At 42.1% G+C, this 16,545-nt stretch overlaps 1 protein-coding gene across 1 annotated transcript in view; it reads left to right on the top strand.

Moving 5' to 3' along the window:
• MYLK2 (myosin light chain kinase 2) overlaps positions 1-16,545 on the top strand; it is a 65,170-nt gene that overhangs the window by 16,987 nt on the left and 31,638 nt on the right. The window contains exon 3 of the mRNA XM_075176559.1: positions 6,644-6,885. Within this exon, the coding sequence (XP_075032660.1) occupies positions 6,644-6,885 (242 nt within the window). The remainder of the gene's footprint in view (positions 1-6,643; positions 6,886-16,545) is intronic.

Genomic DNA, 16,545 nt, shown 5'->3' on the forward strand with positions numbered 1-16,545 from the left:
ATATTAAAAATTCAGTCATTCTGGTAGCAGGTCCTCTTAAATGTAGTCTACAAGCCACAATGTTTTTAAAAAAAACTATGAGAAGAATGGCTTAGCTCTATATCACCATCTCTTAAACTGGACTATTGTCCATTATTTGATTTTTTTTTTTTTTAATCAATATTCGTCAAGTTGATATTAAGAAAAACTACACTTTATTGTTACTTTTTCTGCAACTTGCTTCTAAAATTCTAGTTGAAATGATAACAGCCTTAGCTCTTACTTGTCCTTCAATTCCAAATCAGTAAAATAGAGCCTTGTAATACTGAGTTGGATACACATACAGTGTTTCAGATGGTTATCATACGACCACTCGGCCTGGTATCACTTTAGTGTGTACGCTACAACGATGATGGATTATCGTTTCAAAGCACATCATATTGTTTCAATTGATTTTTAAACTGAACTAAAAATGTCGTTCAACGATGGAACAATGTTGTTCCAATTCTGCAGTATGTAGGCACTCAGGACCGATCAGCACAGATCTGAAGATAAATCGGGTAAAACATATATAGTGTCTATACACAGGAATCGGCATGCTGATGTGGACGTTTTTCTTTTAATCGTTGGTAAAATCGTTAAGGATATCGCATCAGGAGAAATTTTGTATAGCGTGTACCCAGCCTTACCCTACCAACAAATGCTCTTTACCCTCAACAACCTGTACCTGTCCCCACATCATTCCCACTTCACCTCCTTTCATCAGGGATGACACAGAAAAATGCTAAGCTATTGCTACAGTTATAAACACAGTATCAAGCCTATTTATTAAAAAGCAGCGATAACAATAATATTCTATTGTTGCTTATCAAAGCAATAGAAAATCTGTTATTTCTGCCATTTATCAATAAAATATCTCTGAAGCAGCTGATTGATACTCAGCTGCCTCTGCAATACAGGCCTGGCGCAGTTATGCCTAACTTACCAATTGATCCAGCCAGTCTTGGGGAATATGTGCATGTGTGACCCGGGTAGCCGGTTCGTGCTATGCGTAGTGGAACTGAAAGCGCATCTCCACTAAAAAAAGCTTAAAATAAAGTAAATAGTTAAAAAAACAGATTAAAATATATTTTTAAAAAAATATTTTGATACGATTGAAAAAATACTTATTTCCCTGTCGTTCAAAATGTTGTCGGGGTTGACAGTGCCGTTTTAGCGCACTCCACCCCACCCCACTGAAATGGGAAGATTGCGGCGGTACTGCTGCAATCTTTGCTGAACAGGTTTCCCCATGGTTTACATAGGGAAGCTTTTGCTGGAGAAGCACGGCAGTAGCCCTTGTTAGAATATGGAAAAGCTCTATCTCTGGAGAAGGTAGGACTTCCGATTTTTGTAGTGTATAGGGCTTTTCTCACATTAATAGTAATAGACCCCTTAGTGTGGCAAAAAAGTACAAGTAATTACATGCTATGATATTTGGTAAATAAGCTCCTGCATGTAAAAGCATGGAAGAACCTTTGCTGCCGAGAGCAGACGACACCTAGCATCGTCGGTGACCCACTTAATGTATTCTGCAAAGCAAAATAGTATGTGAATTCACAACACCATCACGAGATGACAGCTGTCAGAAAACATTTCTCAATGACTACAAACACCTTCTCTTAATGTAAAAAGCACTCTGCTTAGAACAGCAATCTAGCTAGTCACCTCTCCTGGACTACTGCACTGCTTTCCTTACTCTTCAATCAGCCCTTCAGTGAAAAGGTCAAGTCAATCAGAATCTCATCTGTTTGTAGCTTTATAAAGTCCTCAGTTCCATCAAACCCTTGAAGTTTTGTTTTGGATTTCTCTGCTTGTGCTTATTTTGTTTGACTGTACATCATAATTCTACCTTCTCAAGTTCTTCTACCTCGACTTAATGCCCCACTATTCTGTGTTCTCCAATCCCTTGACTCCATCACTATTGTATCTCTACAATCTTTCGACTTGTATTCACGACCAGTCCACTCAGAACTAAGCAACTTAGCCGTACATGGTGTGTCTCTAATCGCTACCACAGACAAGTGGTTCTTATCTGGTATCTGCCAGCATTATGAGAGTTTGCTCCTATAAAACATGGACTATGCTGGAATAGAGGTCTGCAAAACCACTCAGAGATACATGAGGTTGAGATGGCATTCTGAAGAAAGCAGTCCTTGCATCTAGTGCCTGCTATGAATGGTTGGTTAGAAAATTCAATCACCTTGACCACAGTATCTCTTTTTTCTAGATGGAAGCCTAAAATTACTGCACCCCTTGTATTTTGAAGACAACCCCGAAGGGTGGAGAGGATTCCTGACCCAGATTTATCTCATGTTTGAACTACAAACAGCCTTATTTCCCCAGAGCGGATCAAAGTAGGATATATTATATTTGGCCTGGACCATACCACTCCATGAAAGGCATGATCTAGCTATGGGTAACAGTAAGACTGATCTTTAGCTCTCCTGGTCGCACCATCAGTGCTTCCCACAAGATTGACCTGGATTGTGCAATGTGGTTGTTAAATTGGCCAGTATGCCATCAAATTCTGGACCCTCCAGAAAGGATTGGCCACCCCAATTAAAGATGAGCTCATTTACCATGACCTTCCCACTTCCCTGGAAAGACTCCATGTCATGTGCATTCTGCTCAACACACACATTCAGGATCATAAGCTTCAGAAGATTGAGATGGCTACTCACTATTTCCAGCCAGCTCACCAACCACGGATAATTAGTGCAATTCCATCTGAAAACTTTGAGGAGCTCATGTAGCTAGGGAGGTCTTTTTGAGGTCTTTTTTGCACATGAATGAGAGAACTGTCTAGAGATGGGTAGATGAATTATTGTGCGTGCCAAGGTCACTGAAAAAAAGTGTGTCCAGAGTAAAGAAGATCAGAGCCGTTGAGCAATGGAGTTGCTCATCGGAACGTCCAATGAGCATTAGTGCCATTTTCCTCCACTTTCCAATCTTCAATTCTGGCTATCCATCGCCCTCTCCTTGGGATTTTTCTCCATTGACACTGAGGCCTTCTTGAATTCTGGAACAATGGAGGCTTGGATTTCTCGAGCAAAATGAAACTACTTCTGGTTCTTAGAATAAGGGCAATGGCCGTAGAAGCTGTGGATGTATGACCCATAACTGCAGCTTTGGTAACCTACATTGACCATCCGAGCGCTAATGTGTGTCAGCTCCGGTCTCCAGGAGCTGATGTCGTTCAGCTCCATCCTCACCCACAAGAGCACAATCATCCTGGGTTATCCCTGGTTCAACTTTAACAACCCAGTGATCAATTGAAGGACAAAACATACAAGGGCGGGATAACTCATGCCAGGATTGTTGTCTACAACCAGCGATAATAGCAATGGTATGTTAAACTGCCTAAGGTGAAGACATTAAGTCTACACTGAAGAGGCTTCCCAAGCAGTACCAAGGCTTCATCAAGGTCTTCAACAAAGAGCATGCAGTGGCATTTCCACCCCATGGAGGATGGGACTACCCTATCGTCATGCTGCCTGGCACCATGCGCCAGAGGGGCAGAAAATGCCCACTTTCTGAAGCTGAAACAAGGGCCATGACCGATTAGACACAGGAGAACTTGTATTATTATTATTATTAATATTTATTTATAAGGCGCCACAAGGCATCCGCAGCGCCGTACAGAGACAAACAAAATTACAATACAATGGGAGACAGCACAGTACAGTAAACACAGCAACTCAGTAAGCTCAATGCACAGCTAGAGAGGGCGGGGAAGGGGGAGGGAGGATCCGCAAACGACGGGGCCCAAGAAGGAGGGCGCGGAAGACAGGGAGACCCCCAGGGGGGAGGAGGGAGCGAAAGTGGACGTGGGGTGGAGGACCCTCGAGGAGGAGGGCTAAGTAGCTGGAGAGCAGAGTTAGAAGTGGTGGAAACAGGAGAAGAGATGGCCCTGCTCAGAGGAGCGTACAATCTAATCTAATCTAACTTGTAGCGAGGATTCAACACGGAATCCAGGCTTCTTTTTCGTAGTAAAGAAGGATGGTTCCCTAATACCCTGCATTGATTATCGGGGGCTCTATGAAATAACAATCAAGAAACGGTATCCCCTCCCTCAGATCTCGGACCTCTTTGAGAGGCTCCATTAGGCCACGGTCTTCACCAAACTGAACCTGCGAGGAGCCTACAACCTGATCCGTATCTGAGAAGGAGACAAATGTAAGAGTGTATTTAACATTGAAGATAGGCACTACAAATAATTGACCTCTGTAATGCCCCAGCCATCTTCCAAGCCTGTGTGAATTCTCTCTTTATGGACCTACAGGAGATATCGGTCTTCATTTACCTGGCTGAGAATTTCACTTCACTTCTTGTCTGGGTACCATCCCCAGTCAAACAGACAGAGGGAGCATGCCAGCCAATCCCTCAAACAGTTCCTGTAGTGGTTTGTCTTGGATGCCAAGGATAATTGGTCCCAATTGCTTGTGTGGGCAGAGTTCTCATGGAACAACCTGGTGCAGGCCTCCATGGGGGCATCCTCGTTCTACGTCAACCACAGTTCCATCCTGTGTCATTCTATCTTCAAATGAATCTCAGTGGTTCCTTCTGCAGACAAACATGTGCAGGTTCTCCAGGGTCTGTGGAAAAGACTTCAGAAGCAGCTCAAGATGGTAGCAGCTAACCATAAAAGGTTTGCAGACCAGAGGAGATGATACGATTGTTGTTCTCAGGGCGCATTAAAATTTCTCCTTCTGCAACCATGGTGACGGATCCATTTCTCCAATAAGTGGCAATTCCTGCTCCCCGCAGTGGAGGTAGAAGGCCACCAAGAATATATAATTTGGCTGATTCTTGACTCTAGCAGATCTGGATGAAGAGTGCAGTACCTAGTTCCCTGGAAGGGTCTCGGAATTCAATTCACTATGACGACTACAAACACCTTCTCTGCTAAGAAAAGTAACTAGCTAATCCCCTCACCAGGACTACTGCACAGCTTTCTTTACTCTGCAGTCAGCACTTTAGTGAAAGGGGTCAAGTCAATCAAAACAATTTATCTGTTTGTAGCCTTTATAAAGTCCTGTGGTCTATCGAACATTTTCAGGAGCAAAGCTTAATTTTGGATTTCTCTGCTTGTGCTTTGAAGAAGACTTATTTTGTTTGACTGTACATCTAGATTCTAAATCATCAGCTATTAATATAGCATCATTAATTCCATAGCGCTGTACATAGAACTCACTCACATCAGTCCTTGCACCATTGGAGCTTACAGTCTAAATTCCCTAACACACACACACACACACACACACACACACACACACACACACACACACACACACACACACACACTGAGAGAGACTATGGTTAATTTGATGGCAGCCAATTAACCTACCAGTATTTTTTTTTGGAGTGTGAGAGGATATAGAAGCACCCGGAGGAAGCCCACGCAAACAAGGGAAAGCATTCAAACTCCACACAGATAAGGCCATGGTAAGGTGTCAAACTCATGACACCAGTACTGTGAGGCCAATCCATCAACCTTGGCTTTGTCCCACACTATTCTACTTTCTACAGTCCTTTGGCGTTGGCTTCGACCATCACTATTTTAACTTCTATAATCCTTTGACTTTAGCCTTTACCTCATGACCAGTTCTCTCAGAGCTAAGCGGCTTGGCCGGACGCGATATGTCTCTCATAGTTATCCCAGCTAAGTGGTTCTTTCCTGGGAGCCTGCAACACAGTAAGAAATAGAACCATTTTGCCAACGAAAAACCCCATTTTTGCTGTCAATAGGGCTTTCACCCTTTTGCTAACTTGGTCCCATTGGTTGCCAACATTTTAAAATCATGTCTAGGGACACTTTTCAGATAAGCAAGTGCATCTGAGTGTATCACATGCTGTACAATTTCGTAAACCTTGGTGCACTTCTTTCGCAAATTGTGATCATTTTGAACTTGTCTATAATGCAGTCTGTTGTGCAAAATGGGGACATTTCCATGCACAACATTTTTAATAGACAAATCTTTCAAATATTAGATATGTTCTCAATTTTGAAACTGTATGACTTAATACTCTACACAGATAGCAATATACTAATGAGGAGAAGCATTAAGGCATACTTTTTTAAAGCTGTAATATCAACTACAATATTACACATTTTAATTTACAGTTTTATTACAGCCTTCCTTTATTACACATGCATATCTTACATGAATCTTATGTGTGCAGATATTTCTATATCTTTTATATAAAGTATATGTGTGGTTGTTTGATAATGGGGGATGACACATTATACAGTGGTGGGCAACAGGTGGCTCGGCGAGCCCTCGCCTGCAGCTCCCAGCCAGCTACTCCTGGTTGGACTTATTCTCAGCTTTGATATAAAGCAGAGAATAAGACTAAACGGGAGTAGCGACTTCTTTGTCATGTGACTTCCTCTGCACAACTTAGCTAGGTCACATGGGGGAGGTGTGAGAAGGCATGCTAGGGAGGTGTGAAAAGGTTGGAGGACCATACATGCTGCCCTTGAAGTATGCCAGATTGCCCATCACTGCAATAGGTAGGAGTTTGGTAAGGTGATAGCATTGCACATAATTGTGTATAAGTTGTGGATATGTAATTAATATTAAATGTTATTTTTACAATTTTTCAATTTTTATGATGGAAGCCATGGAAAAAACATAGGCCAGCTGGCAGATGTCCTGCGACTGAAAACCAATCTAAAACTGTCAACTGCAAACATTGTGGATTCCAGAGTAACAGACGGTGAACTACCCGACCCAGGGGACGCTGATATATCAACACAAAGCCCAGGGATCAAGTATGGAGTTCCACAGAGTCCCAGTGTGTTGATGATTGAACCACAGAGCCCAGTTGTCATCATTGGACAAGATGTTTTTCAAATAATAGGTGAGGAAGGACATTTAATATCACAATATATTGAAAATTGAAGTTATTTTTATAAAGTTGGCTATACAAATGGAGCAGACTCAGTGCACATCTCACAGTGCCTGTGTTAAAGCATACCATGGCTATCCTAGGTGACTCACATGCTACCATAAAGCCTGCTCAAATTGTATGAACTGTGCTATTATAGATGTATGTTTAACTCAAATTTTTTGCTGGTTACACTTCATTCCATTACTCTCTAACTGGCGGCCAAAGTGCTGCATCTAGCTTGCCAGGCTCCTCCTAAGCCCACATAATACAGTGGCTTTAATACTGAAAGAAGCTATTGTGTCTGCCCTGTTCTTCTAATCCCAGTCACTGTGGCTTCAGTGTGACAGGACAGAATGAGTGACAGGAGCTTAAATTAGAAATATATATTGGGCCTGATTCATCAAGGCACGTACCTGCCGATTTTGAGTGTATCATACAGAAAATTAACTCTGCGCATGTAAAGATCCGGGACACAAGTCAATGACCGCAGCCCTGTCCGCTGAGTCTTCGAATGCAAAGGACACTTACTACAGCCTACCATTTCTGGGAATGAACGAGGCAGGGAAGGGACGTTTTGCTGTAGCCAATGTACAGTAAGGGCATGCTAAACTCAAACGCACGCAGCCACATCGGAATTCAACTCTAGGCATCTCAGAATTACTTCTTTTTCTGCTGTATCTCTTGCTTCAGCTACAGGGCTAGTCTAAGTCCTCATCAGTAGTGATGGCAGTCTTGTGTGCAAGCTATAACATGTGTTTGCAATCACGAGCAACTGTAAAAATGTATGGGTAAATGCCTTTTTATCATTAATGCCTGTATTATTAACAGGTGACATTCTTTTATTTTTTATCTTTTTTCTGTGTCTTCTTTTGCGATCTTATAATGCACATAGGTATTGGTCGTATCTTGCAGCATGTTGTGTAGCAGACCTACTCCCAATTTCAACAGTCCACATATCTTGAGATCCGTGCCTTGAGGAATTCGGGTGCGCGCAAAGATTATTACGCGCGCTTAATACTAAACGTGGGTTGTGCTCAGTATGCGTGACTTGATGAATCAGGCCCATTATGTGATCAGGTAAACTAATGTAATTAAGGGGCACAATATATATATATATATATATATATATATATATATATATATATATATATTGTAGCTCAGGCACACTTTTGGCACCCGGCAGACATCAGTCACGAACAGCTTCTGGCTTGAAATCAATGGTGCTTTATTGTTCACATTACAATAAACACCAAACTTTCGTCAAGGTGACATCAGTAATGCTAACTAACACAGTGCAGCTTTCTAACCACTGGCCGACTTGTTCAGCATCAGTCACATCTTACAATTGAAAAGACAGGCTTCAGTACATAAAGTTAAAAATAAGGATATTTACTCCAATGTGGTAGCGACGTTTCGAGACCCGTGTGGTCACGTTTTCAAGCACATTGCAATAAATATCCTTCATTTTTTGCTGCATTCCATGAATGTCTTCTGTTTCTTTCTTTTATTTATGTATATGTACAGTATGATAATGTCCAATGACAAATAATGAAAAGGACAGAGTGAACCCTAAAAAGAAAGAGTTTTAGTATGGGGGAATGAGCAATGATAAAGTACAGTGCAGTTTGAATGAAGCCTTATTTTGTCAGAGCGTTTGTTTTATTTTATATCCTGAATGATATTCATGGTATCTGGTCTAATTATGTATGTACAGATATTTGTGCAATGCAATGGCAAATCTGTCCTATATGTTTGGTTAACTTCACTTTACTGTTTTCTTTGTGCTGGATGTTACTTTATATCGATGTAATGCAGGGGAGGGCTGCAGGGGCGCACACGGGATTTTTAGGGGGGGGTTCCCCCCCACCCCACCCAAAAAAAAAAAAAAAAACCCCAAAAAAACAGCGAGAGAGCTGCTGCGCATGCGTAGCTCCATTTCGGCAGCACTGTACTATACAGCATTCGCGGCGCTGTCAAAGAATCGTCCGCGGTGGTGCTGTATACAATACAGCACTGCCGCGGACGCTTCTTTGACAGCACCGCGGTTGCTATATAGTACAGTGCCGCTATGTGGGGCACTTCGTTAGCGGAGGGGAGGGGTTTCTGGAGACCCAGAAACCCCCCCTGCGTGCGCCCCTGGGCTGGCAAATTTTAGCCTGGGGGGCAAGTCTCGGCTCAGCAGCCTATTAGGAGCAGTCTATTAGGAACATTTTAAAAGAAAAAAATGCAAGTGGCCCAGCGACCCGGTCCAAGGTAGCCCGCTATGGTGCAGGCTCGGGGGGCAGACGCCCGCCTGCCCCTGATGTAATGTGGCAAAAAGGTCAGGTTGCCACTTCTTGTTTATAGAGAGGCTGATAGTCTTTTACAGAGTTAATCCCTTGCACTCCTCTGCACACAGGACACAGGTGGAAGTCGTGGGTGTAATTAATTAATTAGTGTTGGTTAGGAGGTATGTTCTGTGTTGTGGGTGGGATGAATGACACTGAACTATATTGTGACTAGTTAGGTAACTGACTGTTTAGCCAGACACAGGGTTGTGGGAAATTAGAAATTCTTTTGGTGTTTATTTTGCTGGAACTGCACATCTTGCTGACTGTACCATGCTGACATATTTGAAAAAAGTTCAGCAAAAACTATGAGTATCGTCTGTCTCTGGTGCTAATCATAGTCCGTACAACTGTACAGTGTCAATTTTGTTGTATGCTGATAATATAATTTTATTCCGTTTGTGTGGACAGCTGCACAGTACCAATCAGTTGTCCAGTATGCTGAAAGTAATTCTTAGGGGTATATTTACTAAACGGCAGCTTTGAAATAGTGGAGATGTTGCCTATAGCAACCAATCAGATTCTATTTATTTATTTAGTACATTCTACAAAATGACAGCTAGAGGCTGATTTGTTGCTATAGGCACATCTCCACTTTTTCCAACCGGCAGTTTAGTAACTATACCTATACCACTTAGTATCTCTTCTTATTCTGTATATATAGACAGCTGCTCAGTGCTGTGTTTGGTGCTGGTATGCTGGAAGTAATTGTTAGACTCTATTTTTCCTTTGCTTTCTACATGGCACCCTTACATTAAGTTAACTCACTAAACAGCTGAGTGGAGACAGGAAAAAAGAAAAGCACCTCGAGGGTATATATGGTGACTCCTTTTTCACTCTGGTGTCTTTTTTCCCTGTTTCAGCTGACTAAGGAGTTAGTGCTTTTTATTTTTATGAATTTTGGACTTACCGTTTACTTAGGGCTGGCTTCCCTGGGACGTTCCCAGTCTGTCCTTAGGGTAGCATCACCCTTCGAGTAGGAAACTTCAAGCTCCAGACAGTCTTGACATGCCACCCCAGCAGGTAGACCCAGTGCATGCCTTTTCTATTGGTAGCATCAACCAGCTTTGGCCCTCTCTGGAGCTCCCCTGCCCTTGGGAGCTGGCGGCCACTAATTACACTGCTCCAGAGTCGTAAGTAGACCACTGGGCAAGAGAGAATACTGGCAGCCCCTTCCCCCTCCCCCCTGTAGATCTTGGTGGCAGTAGATACTGCCGGAGAAGCGTAGCCAACGTACAATGGGGGTGTGCCTAGCCCATACAATCAAAAGACCATTCTTCAAACCTGTACTACTGTCTCGTACCTGTTCTTGTAGTTTGACTACCTGGTGCTGCTGCTCGTGTCTTAAGCTTACTTGCTGCTTGGCTGGATCCTGGAACGTTAGAGTCATGTTTGTAAAAGAGATACTAAAGTTACTAATCTAGGCCTCCCTATTTTTGTTTAATAAGCAGTTCCCCTTCCACCTAATCAGCCCCAGAATATCATTAATAAGATTCACATTTAATAAATATGCCCATACAGCCCTGACATTATATTAATAGCACCTGTATAGGATAATTAGGCCTCCTTCGCCCTAACCAGCCTGACATTAAATTAATAGTGTTTACATTTAATAAGTAAGCCACCTTCATCCCAACCAGCCTTAACATTAAATTAATAGCATTCTCATTTAAAAAAGAGACATATCCCCTCCAGCAGTCCTGACATTTAATTAATAACATTCCCATTTAATAAAAATGACTATTTCCTCCCACCATCCCCAAAATCAAATAACATACAAATTTCTCCCACATTTAATTGAGACCATAATTGGTAATAAATCACTACCTTTTGAATACTGATTGATTTTTTAGAATTATATTTAATTACTTATTATGTTTTATAGTATTTGTGTCATTTTGGCCACTTAATGATGTAAAAGTGTCAATTTGTCATTGGGGGTGGGGCCAAAATGACACAATTCACCGTGAATTGCATCATGAAGGCTCCCATCCTGCCACCTTCCTAGTGAAGTGGGCAGGATGCGGGAGAATGGCCTGCTTTCCTGGGAGTCCGGGAGACCTACCCCGTTTTCAGAAAGCTCCATTCCAGGAGAGTGGACAAGTTTGATTTATATTTATGTACCACAAAGAAAATCCCCCCTCCTTCTCTGCCAGCCCTCCTTGTTCTATCTAACACCCTCCCCCCACCCCAATTCTGTCCACCACCCCTTTTTCTTCAGCCACTTCTTCTCACTGTTCTCGCCAGCCCCCTTCCCCCTCCACTGTTCTCTTCAGCCCCCTCCCCCCTCCACTGTTCTCTTCAACCCCCTTCCCCCTCCACTGTTATTTTCAGCCCCCTTCCCCCTCCACTGTTCTCTTCAGCCCCCTCCCCCCTCCACTGTTCTCTTCAGCCCCCTTCCCCTCCACTGTTCTCTTCAGTCCCTCTCCCCTCCACTGTTCTCTTCAGCCCCTGTCCTACTCCACTGTTCTCTCCACCCACTTCTCCCTTCCACTGTTTTCTTCAGCCACTTCTTCCTACTGTTCTTTCCAGCCCCCTTCCCCTCCACTTTTCTCTCCAGCCTCCTTCCCCTCCACTGTTCTCTCCAGCCCCCTTCCCCTCCACTGTTCTCTTCAGCCCCCTTCCCATCCACTGTTCTCTCCAGCCCTCTCCCCTCTTCCACTGTTCTCTCCAGCCCCTCTCCCCTCCACTGTTCTCTCCAGCCCCTCTCCCCTCCACTGTTCTCTCCAGCCCCTCTACTACGCCACTTTTCTCTCCAGCCACTTCTCCCCTCCACTGTTCTCTCCAGCCCCCTTCCCCTCCACTGTTCTCTTCAGCCCCTCTCCCCTCCACTGTTCTCTTCAGCCCCTGTCCTACTCCACTGTTCTCTCCAGCCACTTCTCCCTTCCACTGTTCTCTTCAGCCCCTGTCCTACTCCACTGTTCTCTCCAGCCACTTCTCCCTTCCACTGTTCTCTTCAGCCACTTCTTCCTACTGTTCTTTCCAGCCCCCTTCCCCTCCACTTTTCTCTCCAGCCTCCTTCCCCTCCACTGTTCTCTTCAGCCCCCTTCCCCTCCACTGTTCTCTTCAGCCCCCTTCCCATCCACTGTTCTCTCCAGCCCTCTCCCCCCTTCCACTGTTCTCTCCAGCCCCTCTCCCCTCCATTGTTCTCTCCAGCCCCTCTCCCCTCCACTGTTCTCTCCAGCCCCTCTCCTACGCCACTTTTCTCTCCAGCCACTTCTCCCCTCCACTGTTCTCTCCAGCCCCCTTCCCCCTCCACTGTTCTCTCTAGCCACTTCTGCCCTCTGTTGTCTGTAGATCACTCGCCATCCATTTTCTATGAGGTATTCTAATTACCTTTATTTATTTATTTAACTTTTCTTTCTTCTGCTTTTTATTTCTTTATCGTTTGCCTGACTTGGTTCTGCTCCTCTGCTCTGACTGCACTTTGGCAGCAACGCATTTATATAAACCAGGCGTTGCCTACATAGGAGTCCTATGTGTAATATTTGCTCCTAAGAAAGGGAAGGTTTCCCAACAACCTAAACAATCTAACCAGTTTTTTACCTGGATGATGAAGCCAATACAAGAGTCTCTTGCTCAGGAAAAAGTAAAACCAGGGACAAAAAGGGATATGTAGTGTCTGTGGACTACTTTATAGTTTTTAAGATTCAAAAACAGATGGCACTGTCGATCAACAATCTTATGCTCATACAGAATATACACTAAAAAAGTGCCATAAATGTGAACTAAAATCAAACTCTCTGTGAAAAGTATTGAAACTACGAAAACAGCAAAACCTCAAATCTGCAATACCTAATATGTACAGCTGTCCCAGAGTTTGTGTAGTCCAATTTCTAATTGATCAAAAAGTCTAATAAAATGTCCATGACATCAATTTTTCTTAAATCTTCCTCACATGTGATATAGATATAAAAAATAAAACAAAAAAACCCAAACATAGTGTAATACTGTAAATAATTCACATAGATATGCTTCCAACGTAATCTTCTTCTAAGGTGGACTCTTATCCCAGTCAAATTAGATATATGCATATAGAAATGTACTTCCCATGATGGTATTAGGGTGGCCGTCTTTCCTTTTTGGAGATATCCAGGATGGAAGAACAGTCCACTGCCGCACGTAATCTCCAGTTGTACTAGTTCCCGACATTTTTGAAAATCTTTATCCAGGCATATGGGACCTCCTCACATGAGAAAACCAAGTGTTGAAAATCTTAATCCAGGCCTGGATAAACATGCATGTGCATGTACACTCCAACTGACACTGCAGATGAGATGCGGCAGCTGTAGGATTAGCTCTGAAGGACGGGAGAGAAACCTCCGACTCCCCGGCGATTTGGCCTCAGTCCCAGGAGAAGGAGTCTAAGAAGGAATGGGATTCCCCAGGAACTACACCTGCAGGGGCATTGAAGTTCCTTTCGCCACTCCGTTCTGAACCATTATGAGGGGCTCCTACATCGCTACCTACCCTATCACATCCAAGGGTGAGTGAAAAAACTTTTTCAATTATATACGAAACTTTTTCTTGTACTAGATTTGCAATCCACAGGATCAAGTGGACTCTCCTGCTGTATTCAGGATTCCGTATATAAACATTTACTGTGAGTTTGAAATTGGAGCTCTGGAGGGCATTATCATTTCTATCTCGGACATTGGTGGTTTATGAGAATATTCATTATCAATCAAAAGTTATGGCATAAAGTACTTAACAGCACCTTACCACCGAACCACAAATGGATTAGCTGAATGATTTGTTAAAAAAATTCAAGAAAGATATCAAGGCCAGGAGCCATGAGCAAATTACTCTACAACACAAAATTGACAATTTCTTATTTGTTTATTGAATTGCTGAACACACTAGTACACTCCAGCAATGATGTCGCTCAGCAGTGATGTCGCTCAGCAGGAACCTGAGATCTTGTTTTGACTTATTGAAACTAACTGTACGTAAAGTCCATAGCAAGAAATTCAAAAATATATATAAAAAAACTGTATAGAAATTAACATTTTTGTCAAGAAGTGTTAGCACAAGATTATTGAGACAACCGGGCAGAATCATTTAAAGGTCTGGTTCATTAATGTATGTTTATTTTGGAGAAGGCTTATGGTGGTGTCATGTAGAGCAAATCATTAAAGCACAAGGGAGAGAGGTCACAAGTTTAAATGTTGAACCAATTCAATAGAGCTCATGTATTGTTGAGTCAATTCAAAAGCCAAATGTAATGTTAGTTGAACAACCTCAAGTTGCTTCCAGAGACATGTGTATTAAACAAGATCTAATTCCAGAGACTTTAGAAGTTAACAAGGCTTCTCAACAGGAATGTAGATCTTCAACTTTACTTTAGAAAGTCCCAGAGTCAACGAAGAAAATACAACTTAGAGTCCTGTGCCCCAGGGTTTCACATCCATTATGCTGAAAGGCAACGGAAAACTCTTCAGACTTCATTTATTGTCAAAATGTATTTATATAGTGAAGATATTTGTGTTTAATTATTTAGTTGCATACTCATTAATTGTATTACTGTAGTATACAGTATGTGGACAACTCTATAGTTCCATGGTGGTAGACATTAGACGTGTGTTCCAAGAATTTATAATTCTACCAAGTGCCTGTCATCTTTTGTATTATGCGCATGAGCTCAAAAGTAATTGGTTCAGTGGCTGACTTCCTAATCTATTCAAGTGGTCAGCGAGTTTATTCAAAACTGCATACACCACAGGATATAACTCAAATTAAATAAGATACAGAGGATGTGAGGCCTAGTCCATGTATTAGGGAATAATTAATTTTCTTGTGGATTTATAATCTGAATCAGGAAAGGTTAAAGAAGACCCCAAATTGTTTAACCTGGATGTAGTTAATTTATTCCATAAATTTATCAAGAAGTCCATGAGAATGGAAGATACTCCAGTCCCTGTTGCCGCTTAGGATGCTCTTTTTGATTAAAAACCAGAGTGTTTCATACACACCAAGTTTTAAAAGATCTTATATACAAGGAATGGCAAATGTTATACAAACAACAGACTAATATGAAGAGACTTAAACTTATAAATCCCTATCAGGATGAGGATGTATCTAAAAGGAGCCATGTGCCCAAGATTGATTTGGCCATGACAAGTCTCTCAATAAGAAACACTATTCCATTACATGATGGAGGACCTCTAAAGGATGGATTGGAATGTGGAAAGCTATTTTTAATAAAATTACATATTTCTTTAGGCATTGTTCTTAAATCTGGAATAGCTGTAGCCTCTAGGGGCCTGATTCATTAAGGATCTTAACTTAAGAAACTTCTTATTTAAGTCTCCTGGACAAAACCATGTTACAATGCAAGGGGTGCAAATTAGCATTCTGTTTTGCACATAAGTTAAATACTGATTGTTTTTTCATGTAGCACACAAATACTTGCTAGCTTATTTGTACACTGAAATTTAAAGTATATATATGTGTGTTACATGAAAAAACAGTCAGTACTTAACTTATGTGCAAAACAGAATACTAATTTGCACCCCTTGCATTGTAACATGGTTTTGTCCAGGAGACTTAAATAAGAAGTTTCTTAAGTTAAGATCCTTAATGAATCAGGCCCTAGAGCAATCAGATTGTGGGCTAATACCCTAATAGAGATATTGAAGAAAAGAATAGTAGACAATATATACTGTAATGTTTGTAAACTCTACAGAAAAGGTATTGATTTCATTTGTGAAGCCTAGCTGGATACTATTTTATTCTCTTTAGAACCAGTAGTTGCAAGAAGGGCTCTTTGGCTGCATCCGTGGGCTGCAGATCTGCAATCATAAAATTGCCTGACGATGCTTCCATTTTAAGGTACTTTACTTTTTGGTCAAAAACTTGATTCAGTGGTTGAAAAGATCACTGGAGGTAGCTGTAATTGTCTGCCTCAGGAATGAAGAGCAAGGTGTTTTACTTATTCTTATTCAGATGACCGTGCAGGGAAGCCCGTACTTATAGACCTTAGAAACAGTATTCTAGGTAGTTTGACAGTCATTTCAATTCTTTTCTGCTAAAAGGAGGAAACCAGGACAGCAAGCAATATGTTGACTGTCTCCAACCCATATCTCTGTTTATTTCTGTAGGGAGCAGACTTACAAACTTTTGCAGAGGTCTGATCCTGTGCCTACAACAGCATGGCTGGAATGTTAACATGACAGAAAGCCATATTATGCCCTCTCAACAGCTTCAGTTCCTGGGAGTTCAGATAGATACTGTAAAAGACAAAGTACACCTGTCACAAGAAAGACTTGTCAACATTCAATCTTTGGCATACCAGATTCAGTCT

This window comes from Mixophyes fleayi, chromosome 6 (assembly GCF_038048845.1).
Source record: "Mixophyes fleayi isolate aMixFle1 chromosome 6, aMixFle1.hap1, whole genome shotgun sequence".
NCBI lineage: Eukaryota > Metazoa > Chordata > Amphibia > Anura > Limnodynastidae > Mixophyes > Mixophyes fleayi.